The following is an 11,211-nucleotide window of genomic DNA, read 5'->3' on the forward strand; positions in this document are numbered from 1 at the left end:
ATATCGATAAATCCGATATTATCGATAAATATTGGGTCCAAATTATCGATACGATAACCGATATTTCAAAATCCGATATCGACGATAATCTGAATTTAATATCGGTTTGCTGGTAGCACTGTTTATAAATATTGGCGATGATGACATTACTCTTTTTGCTGGCGATTTTATGTCAGAAAGTGAAGGAGGGAAGATTTATGCTTTTTTCATTCACACGTCAATAAGAAACAGTTGGTGCAAAAAGAGTTTCCCGGCTGAGCTAATGCCGTCAACGTCAACGCCAATTACGCCTATTGAGTTTTTGACACACTACTCTACCATTTAAATCGGATAAATACATAAATGAATATGCATAGATAGTCATAGGAAGTCATTTACATATTTATGTAATTATCGTTGAAAATGTCCGAAGTTTGGAATTATTTTGTGAAAACGTCCACAGTATCCGCTAAGTGTAAAATATGCGGTTCAGAAGTTCAACGTTGCGGTAATACCACCAATTTGAAACTTCATCTCCAGAAGCATCCGCAGAAGGACAAAACGCTACGGCCGCAAAATGCATCCAAGTGTCAGGATCAGGAACAAGATTTAGCTCAACCTCCTACTCCCAGTACAAGCTTCGCATCTGCAGAACCATCCACAATAGATCGAATGTTTAAAGAAACGCAACTTTGGACATGTTTATGTTATTTTTTTTTTGTTTTAAAATCAGTTTGAGGTTAAAAATTCACTCGTTTTTAAATATTGACTATGGGTAAAGTGAATATGGAATTATACTATGGAGGTTTTCAGTCAAACTCCGTTCAAAAGCTTCCGCAAAAACTAGATAACTGGTTCTGAGTCATATATATAGAAGTCCATAGAAGTTCCAAGAAGTTTGTAGAGCTTCCGAATAAACCGTAGAACTTCCTAGAAGTCTGTAGAACTTTTGAGAAGTAGAACTCAAAAAATCAGTAAAATATCTGAAAGGCCATAGATCTTCCAAGAACTCCGTAGAATATCCGAGAAGTCGTGTTGTGTATTGTATGGTTTGTTGTAGTAGTTTGACAGATTATTTTCTGATACCAACCATTTTTCCCACTATGCCAGGTTTTTCGGTATGCATGGTAATATAAGATAATTGGGATGAAACTGGCCTCCAAGAGATATTATACGCCGTTGTTCAGGGGGATAAAAGGGGTGATCGTGTAAATGGATGCATTGCTTGTTCATGGTACTACAGAGGAAGAACACGACTCTACGTTGAAGCCCGTCTTACAAATATTCTTGTCTAATAAGTCTTGGATCGCTTTTTCGAGCTCAAAATGGTAGTATACTATCTCTATATATATATGACGCAGAACCAGTTATCAAGTAATATATATTATAGCACGAGGGCTTTGTTAATTTATTGAAAATTCTGGCACCTAAATACAAAATTCCCAACCGAAAGCTCATGACAAAGCTAGTTGACGACAAGTATTCGAAAGTGGTCGAGTGTGTCAAAAAAAAAATTCAAGATAAAGACTTGACCATTATTGCCGACATCTGGACCGACAGCCATACTACTAGGAGTTTTTTGGGAGTAACTTGTCACTTTTTGAGCCCTCAAATTTCTACAAGTCTCCAAACGATTGACTTAGGCGTTTATATCATGAATGAACGGCACAATAGTGCATACATTTCAACTTGCTTTGAGGAAGTTCATAAACATTGGAAAATTCACAAAGAACACGTGGGCATGATTGTTACAGACCATGCGTCTAATATGTTAAAATCTGTTGCGGATACATTCTCTGAAGATAAACATATTGGCTGTGTAGCCCATGCAATCAATCTCGTTGCGAAAAAATCCATTGAAGCCACAAACGCTCTATCAGAACTGATAGATAAAGTAAAGAAGGTTGTTGCCTTCTTTCGGAGATCAACAATCGCAACAGATAAACTGCACAAGCTACAGATTGAAGATGATGCTAAAAGAACACCTCTGAAAATTACTTCATTTGTGCCTACCAGATGGAACTCGGAGTTTATCATGGTTAAACGGTTTCTAGAGCTGTACAACTTCATACAGATCATTATGTCGGACCAATATCGCTCCTTAGAAATGGTTCAATTGGAGGGGAAAAGAAATCTGGAGGAAGTCGTCAAGCTACTACAGCCACTTAATGAAGTAACTGAAGATTTGAGCGGTCAAGATTATGCGACAATAAGTCGGGTGCTACCTATCATAAACTGCCTGAACAATTGCATCACTGCTATGAAGCCAGTATCATCGGTTGGAAGAAACCTCCCAGCATCCTTGTTAAGAGAAATCCAATCCCGATTTGAAAGCTACCGAGCCTCGCCTCTTTATGGACCAAGTATGTTTCTGGATCCTCGATTTAAAGATGTTCATTTCAAGAGTGCTGATGAACGCAACGCTGCTACGGAAATAATCATCCACATGGTCCTACCTCAAGTTGAAGGATCTGATGAAGAAGATTTTGTTGGCGAGGAGCCGCCGAGGAAGATCCCTACCGATAATGGGGTATGGAGTTACCACGAAGGCATGGTTCAACGTTACAACAACCGAAGGGTAACAATGCGAACGCCAGACTCCATTCGCAAGGAAATTGACATGTATATGAGGAGTGAATGACATGTAACATTTTTCGGTACTGGGAGCAGCAGCAGAGCAGATTTCCATTTTTATACCAGGTGGCACTGAAGCTTTTGCCAAGGATTGCAACCTCGGTGCCAGCAGAGCGTTTGTTTTCAAAAACAGGGCGAATTTTGAGGAAGTTTCGAAGCAGTCTCGATCCTGAAAGAGTTAATCGAATAATTTTTCTCCATAATGTTGATGCTTCTGGTGTTAAAAATGCAAAATAAACGCCGGAAAGCAACAGAGTACTTTTAAAGTGTATTTTTTAATTATTATTGGACCCGATATCGATAATCAAAATCCGATATCGATATTTTCAATGACCGATATCGATATTATCGATAATAACGACTTCGTCACAGCACTACTCTACCACCGCTTCGGGATCCATCGATGTATCGTGCTAGATGATTGTTGTATTTGGTTCGGTGTAAATCGTAAACTGTTCTCACTAGTGCAGGTGAGTTGGTTCCCGCCCGGTAAATGTTCTTTATCGCCGGATCGATGGAAACACCGGCTGAGTTTCAACCTCTTGCTCCATACTAGGGGACGCTAGCTACAGGGAGAGCTCCAGGTCGGTGGTATTATTCAGGAAATCGTTCGCCTCCATAATATAAGGACACTATAAAAAGCATGGCTCCTCCCAAGAATCAGAGAAATTCTAAATCATGTACGTTTGGAAGCCACATTATGATTCTACAATATTAGCCTAAGAAAGAACAAATTACACATGTAGGTAGGAGAAATAAATGCAATTGTGATTTTCTCCTTAGGAAATAAACATAAGGACGCCATACAAAAATGTATGGGAAATTAATCACTGTCGAAACATTATTTCGTATGTCAACAAATATTGTAACACCAAAATTATCAAAGAGTTAGTTCAAATAATCATTAAGCTTCATTTCTGAAAGTATTAAGCAGATCGAATCGCTAGAAGTTCTCAATAATCACAAAAATCATTGGATGATTGGCGATGATTACATAGGAGATACATACATGTAGGCGTTTTGCGACCAAGTTTCTTTTTTTTTTTCATTCCTTTATTTAACGTCGGTCTCTGTTCCGCAATCTAGTGCCAATCACCGACGGACATCGATTGCCATCCATTGACGGCAATCGAATGTGCAGGAAGGCAGCTTCCACACCTGCTTAGGATATCGCATCCATTTATCAACACACATGGGCCGGGACCAACGGCTTTACTTCAAGGTGGTGTAGTGGTAAGCATGACTGCTTTCTCACCTCAATGGATCTGGGTTCAATCCCAGCCGAGGTCGGTGGGATTTTTCTGAGGCATAAAAATCTCTGGTCACGTCTTCCTTCGGAAGGGGGAGTAAAGCCATTGGTCCCGGCCCATGTGTGTTTGAATAGGTGCGTTATCCTACGCAGGTGTGGTAGGATATGCCTTCCTGCACATTTGATTGCCGGCTAATAAAGGAATATCAAAATATGCCTAAACCCTTAGCCACTCGCTCAGTTAACGGCACACAAGAATTCGCTAATCAATTTCAGGCATCAGGAGAGATTCGGGAAGATGAAGTCATGATTTCATTTGAAAGTCACCGCACTTTTTCCAAGTGTGCTAGTAAAGGAAGCCATCTACCTTTTAGAGGACTGGCTTCTGAAGCAACGTGAGGATTCTACTTGGAAAAACAAAGTTCGGTCATACCTCAAGCTTACTCGTCTTGTTTGTTTGTAGCTTTCCTCATTTTTATGTGAACTGTTCATGGCTAACCTAGAAAATATTCTGGAGGATAGGAATTTGTTGCTCAAGTGTTGGTATAGATACGTGGATGATATTTTTAGCATTGTTAAAAGGGAAGATTTATCAAAAATTTTGGAGGCCATAAGCAACGTTCGCAAGGACATCAAATTTACTCACGAAGAAAAGAAAGACGGGAAACTGCCCTTCTTAGATCTTCTCATCATCGGTTGGGTACTTGGTTTCGGCAAACGTCTGCCAGAATGCCGCACGATACAGAACTGTATTCTCTTGGATGGACAGCTTTTGCCATCAGTCACCCTTCTCCTTCTCGTGGAGGGGTTAAACTACTACTTCTTCTTCTTCTTAATTCCTTTATTTAACGTCGGTCTCTGTTCCGCATCAAGTGCCAATCACCGACGGACATGGATTGCCATCCATTGACGGCAATCTAATGTGCAGGAAGGCAGCTTCCACATCTGCGTAGGATATCGCACCCATTCAACACACATGGGCCGGGACCAACGGCTTTACTTCCCTTCCGAAGGAAGACGTGACCAGAGATTTTTATGCCTCAGAAAAATCCCACTGACCTCGGCTGGGATTGAACCCAGACCCATTGGGGTATGAGAAAGCAGTCACGCTTACCACTACACCACCGGCGCCGGCTGGGTTTAAACTACCGACGATCCAACGTGCCACAGAAGCATTTCGTTTGTCCACAATTCGAATTGTCAAACGAGTGATTCGAACTTTCAAAAGGGCGATCAGATCTTTCAAATGAGGTGAGACGCAAAGCAAGGCAATATAAATTATACGTGGGTTCGTATCCTTGCTCATGTTATGACGCGATCGAATGAGTAGATGTCGGTAGTGTTAAACGTATTTTAAATATGGCGTCTTGGGCACGAATTTGAAAGTAGCTTGTATGAGCTGCTGTCACGTCGGTTCGTCGGTTGTTAAACTTCGAGTACACTTCCTTGAAGGGGATGACCGGTTGCCGGAGCTCGTTGAATATTATCTTGGAATTGGCAAATCAAAGTTGGCACTCGTGAAGAATAGAATAACTATGAGAGTGATGATGGTTTCAAAATTTCACACGGTGAGGTATACGAGTGCAATCTTAAAATGCTTTTATTTTACAAATGGAGCATTTTATTTAAATCTGGTTAATGCTACGCTAGTAGAAAACTTAAGGTCTACTTGAAACCAAATGTCATCCAATCCATTTGTTTAAATCATAATGACGATTTTCAAAACTCAAAATAATGTACATTTTATTGCACAACTTGCAAATTTCCATCGGGAGTGTTCGTATTTTTCGATTATCTACAGATATGAACTGATTTCCAGCTGAAATAACCACACATTAAAAATCCGGAAGAACATAACCGCTGGGACAATTTAATAAATCTTAATTTTTCTCATCAAAAATATATGGAAGCACCAGCCGGATCACTGCAAACCCGATACAGAATACAAAATATTCCACGTGGATGATGATTTCAAGCACCTGCGATGGATAAATCAATCAGGAAATGTGCATCGTGCTCCCTTGCCGTGCGGATCTATTTGCTTTTTGCTTAAGGAAGTGTTACTACTACCTAAAGCTACAACAAATTTAAACAGCACTTTTCAGTGCTCAACCTGTAAAAAATTTTCTACCTTGTTCAACTTCTCTTATTCCTCTTCGATCCTTGTTTGGACCCTACCCGAGGTAATCCTTCTTGGATATCGATTTGGAAAATTCCTCTTCGATCCTTCAGATTCTTATAATAATCTGCTTGGAAGTCGATTTGGATAAAAATTTACTGCCGCCATGGCGCCTAAACGCAAAAGAAAGGGGCAAACTCTTGACCCCCCTTCTGATGAAATTAATTTGAGTAATCAATTTGATTTGCTCACGGATGATGAGAATGATCCATCATCCAAGAAAAATTCTAGTAAACTTTCCCGGCTTAATGCCAAGAAGGAAAAGATTCCCCCTATTGTGATAACCACTACCGATTTCCATGCTCTTCGCATGGAACTTTTGAATTTCGTGAAAGTTAAGTTTTCACTACAAATTGGACGTCGGGGTGAATGCCGTGTATTGGCTGAAACCTTGGACGGATTTAAATGTCTTCTCAAGTATCTTACTGAGAAGAAGCACAAATTTTTTACTTACGACACCAAAACTGAACGTGTGTTCAAGGTTGTCATGGAAGGACTGCCCAGTGGTGAATCCCTGGATCAGATCAAAGATGAACTGGCAAAATTACTTGGAGTTGTGCCACTCCAAGTAATCAAAATGAAAATGAAATCCCGTCCTGGCGATTCGCGCAACGGGATTTCTAATGATTTTTATTTAGTTCACTTCAAGTCTAGTGAACTAAACAACCTTAAGGCCTTAGAAAAAGCTAGCCTTATGCTCCATGTCCGAGTGAAGTGGGAACACTTCAGGAAGACTGGAGGAAATTTCCAAAACCTCACTCAGTGCCGTAAGTGCCAGGGATGGGGTCACGGAACTAAAAATTGCTACATGCCAGCTAAATGCATGAATTGTGGTGATTCCTCTCACGCAAAGGACGACTGTCCTGTGAAGGAAGATCCTAAGAAATTTAAATGTTCAAATTGTGGTGAAAACCACAAATCCAATTTTTGGGAATGTAAGACTCGCAAAGCGATCCTACAATCTCGTTCTAACCGACAGGTAGGAAACGCTCCACGTTTCCGACCAGGTACAAATTCCTCTGCTGTTAACAACGGTCAGCGAAAATTCTACATTCGTACCCGTAGGTACAAATATCACCCCTGCTTCAAATGTTTCATCTGTATCTACTCCCCTCGCTGCTAACAATGTTCAGCGAGTTAATGGAGCTACCTATGCTGCTATTGCAGCGGGTAGAAATCAAAATACTAACCAACGTTCTAACGGAAATTTTGACAATTTTGACTTAGGAAGCATTACTGCTCCTAAAATGGAATTTTTACAGAATTCATTAATTGACATGATTTCTGATATGCTTAAATCTAACTCCATGTTTGATGCTATTCAAACTGGAGTAAAATTTGCTAATAATATTGTCATGACTTTAAAATTCAGTAATGGATTTTAAAGCATTAAACATTTTAAATTGGAATGCTCGATCTCTTAAAGATAATGAAGACGAGCTATTTAATTTTTTGAGAGTTCATAACGTGCATATTGCCGTTATAACTGAAACGTTCCTTAAACCTGACCATAAGGTTAAGAAGGACGCAAATTACTTGATTTATAGAAATGATCGTCTTGATGGACCCTGTGGTGGCGTTGCCATCATTATTCATAGACGAATCAAACACAAAATACTTTCTTCATTTGAAACCAAAGTTTTTGAAACTTTGGGAGTTTCTGTTGAAACAAAATTTGGACAACTTACGTTTATAGCTGCCTATTTGCCATTCCAATGCGTAGGCCAGCAAAAGAATTTTCTCAAGGGTGACCTTCAGAAACTTACCCGTCATAGGTCTAAATTCTTCATTATTGGTGATTTTAATGCAAAACAGCGCTCATGGAATAATGCTCAAAGCAATTCCAATGGTAATATTCTGTTTGATGATTGTTCTGCAGGTTATTACACTATTCAATATCCAAACAGCCCAACATGCTTTTCTTCTGCAAGAAATCCCTCAACTATTGATTTGGCCTTAACTGATTCATGTCATCTTTGTAGCCAATTGGTTACCCATGCTGACTTCGGTTCTGATCACCTTCCAGTAACTTTTGAAATATCCCAAGAAATAATTTCTAATCCCAACAGCTTTACTTTCAATTACCATAGGGCTGATTGGGAGCAATATCGAACATTTATGGAATATAACTTCGATCCAAACATTCCTTTGCAAACCAAAGATGAAATTAATTATGCTCTTGAATCTCTGACTACTTCTATAGTTGAAGCAAGAGCTGCCTCAGTACCAAAATGCGAGGTTAAATTCGATTCAATTATAATAGACGATGATCTTCAGCTCTTGATCCGTCTTAAAAATGTCCGTAGGAGACAATATCAAAGAACATGCGATCCTGCCATGAAAGTTATCTGGCGGGATTTGCAAAAACAAATTAAAAAGCGATTCTCTGCCCTGAGGAACAAAACTTTTGAAAATAATGTTTCTAAATTAGACCCGAGTTCCAAACCCTTTTGGAAACTCACAAAAATTTTGAAAAAACCTCAAAAGCCAATTCCAGCGCTTAAAGAAGGTGGTAAAATTTTGATCACAAATTTGGAAAAAGCTCAGAAACTTGCTAAGCAATTCGAGAGTTCCCATAATTTCAGTTTGGGTCTTACTAGTCCTATTGAGAATCAGGTTGCTGGGGATTTTCTGAATATTTTCTCTCGGGAAAATATTTTTGATGATTCCTGGGGGACTGATTTGGACGAAGTAAGGTCTATAACTAAAAAATTTCAAAATATGAAAGCTCCAGGTGATGATGGAATTTTCTATATCCTCATCAAAAAACTCCCAGAGAGTACCTTGTCTTTCTTGGTAAAATTATTTAACAGATGTTTCCATTTGGCATACTTTCCTGATAAATGGAAAAATGCAAAAGTTGTTCCAATTTTGAAGCCGGATAAAAATCCAGCTGAAGCTTCTAGCTACCGTCCAATAAGTTTGCTTTCTTCAATAAGTAAACTTTTTGAAAAAATAATTTTGAAAAGAATGATGCTTCACATCAATACGAACTCAATTTTTGCAGATGAGCAGTTTGGATTTCGCCATGGGCATTCAACTACTCATCAACTCTTGAGAGTTACCAATTTAATTCGTTCAAACAAATCTGAAGGCCACTCAACTGGAGTTGCTCTTCTAGACATAGAAAAAGCATTCGACAGTGTTTGGCATCAAGGTTTGATTGCTAAATTGAAAAAGTTTAATTTTCCACTTTACATTATGAAATTAGTTCAAAATTATTTAACTGACAGAACTCTGCAGGTAAATTATCAAAATTCGAAATCTAATCGACTACCTGTTAAAGCAGGAGTTCCTCAGGGTAGCATTCTTGGGCCTATATTGTATAACATTTTCACTTCGGACCTCCCTGATTTGCCTCAGGGTTGCCACAAATCTTTGTTCGCTGATGACACAGGCATTTCCGCTAAAGGAAGAAGTCTTCGTGTTATTTGCAGCAGACTGCAGAAAAGTTTAGATATTTTCTCTTCTTATTTACAAAAATGGAAGATTTCTCCCAACGCTTCCAAAACTCAACTTATAATATTTCCACATAAGCCTAGGGCTTCCTTTTTGAAACCTAGTAGTAGTCACATAGTCACTATGAACGGAGTTCCAATTTCCTGGTCAAACCAAGTGAAATATCTTGGATTAGTTCTTGACCAAAAATTAACTTTTAAAGATCACATTGAGGGCATTCAAGCCAAATGTAACAAATATATAAAATGTTTGTATCCTCTTATAAACAGGAAATCCAAACTTTGCCTGACGAATAAACTTCTAATATTTAAACAAGTTTTTAGACCGGCCATGCTTTACGCTGTGCCAATATGGTCTAGTTGTTGCACTACCAGGAAAAAAGCACTTCAAAGGATTCAGAACAAAATTCTGAAGATGATTTTGAAGTTGCCTCCCTGGTACAGTACTACCGAAGTACATAGAATTTCGAATGTTGAGACTTTAGCACAAATGTCCAACAAAATAATTAATAATTTCCGGCAAAAATCGTTACAATCCTCAATTGCAACGATTAATTCCCTTTGTACTTAGATAAGGTTTAGTTTTAGTTATTTAGTTTTAAGCTATCAATTGTTATACTGACATGCAGGTTTAAAAAACCTGTTTAAAATACTGAATTGCCAAGACAGGAACAATGTAAAAACACTTAGATATATATCATAACAATTAAGGCTGGTAAGTTACTGTAGTAACTGGAGCACCTAGGTTAAAAATGAAATGTAATTTATTTTGAATTTGGAACAAATAAAGAGTTAAAAAAAAAAAAAAAAAAAAAAAAAATCAGGAAATGTGAAAATATTGTCCTCCTCCTATGCTCACCCTCATCACTCTTTTGAGGGTTCCCCTATTAACCGCCAGAAGCTGAAACGATCGCTAAGTTTCTATTGGATTCGCCTATATAAGGTAGGATGGTGCAAAACGCACCGTTTAAGCAAAATCGTCAATTGCTGGCGAATGGAAGCTAAAATCAAAAGTAATGGCGTTTGGTTCATTACCATGTTTTCTACGAAGATCGAATGATTTAGAACTACAAAAGGATGATTTTCCATGACTTTCAAGGTATTTTATAAATTGCTTCCAAAACGCCTGATTCATGATGCAATATGCACCACAACATTTTGGCAAGACGCACGACAACAATGGCCAAAACCAAGGGGCTGCTAAGGCTGTGAACCATTTGCCGAGTTAAATTTAACTCGTGGTTAAAAGTGACATTTCGAAAGTTATTTCTTATGTTCGAAAATCCCCGTGCTGTCGATCGACCGGTTTTCGAGCCACGGTCGTCAAAATTTAACTTCTTGTCTGTCAGAAGTAACCACGCTCGGATAGCAGGGTTAATCGATAACTTTTCATCTGTCAAATTTTAACCAAAAGTTAAAATAATCCACCAAATGGTTCAGAGCCTAAGCCAGCATTTTTCGGTTGTCTGCTATCTTTCACTCACACACTTACAACCAACGCAAAACAAACACATGCGGTGTAAGCGACAGCTGTAAAATATGCAATACAGCCGCAAAGTTTGTTTGTGTTGTTCAAGTTTTTATGGGCCATAAATGTATAGACCAGTTACGAGGGTACTGTCAAATTTGTAAAATCCCATAGTGGAAGCATTTGAGGTCAGTCCCTAAGCCAAAACGCACCACAAAATTGGGGTAAAATACACCCCATGGTA

General features: G+C 38.7%; 2 protein-coding genes across 2 annotated transcripts; both read left to right on the forward strand.

The window, feature by feature from the left end:
• Positions 1–402: 402 nt before the first annotated feature.
• LOC135700299 (E3 SUMO-protein ligase ZBED1-like) lies at positions 403–1,622 on the forward strand. Its single transcript, XM_065220764.1, is given in 3 exon segments — positions 403–679; positions 1,299–1,571; positions 1,603–1,622. Coding segments are annotated over 3 exon segments (570 nt in total).
• A 281-nt stretch (positions 1,623–1,903) lies between these two features.
• Positions 1,904–2,850, forward strand: LOC135700286 (uncharacterized). Its single transcript, XM_065220754.1, is given in 2 exon segments — positions 1,904–2,606; positions 2,609–2,850. Coding segments are annotated over 2 exon segments (834 nt in total). The 5' UTR covers positions 1,904–2,014.
• The last annotated feature ends 8,361 nt before the right edge of the window (positions 2,851–11,211 follow it).

Source organism: Ochlerotatus camptorhynchus, unplaced genomic scaffold (assembly GCF_037179485.1).
Source record: "Ochlerotatus camptorhynchus isolate MF236.1 unplaced genomic scaffold, CSIRO-AGI_Acam_v1.1 ptg000132l, whole genome shotgun sequence".
NCBI lineage: Eukaryota > Metazoa > Arthropoda > Insecta > Diptera > Culicidae > Ochlerotatus > Ochlerotatus camptorhynchus.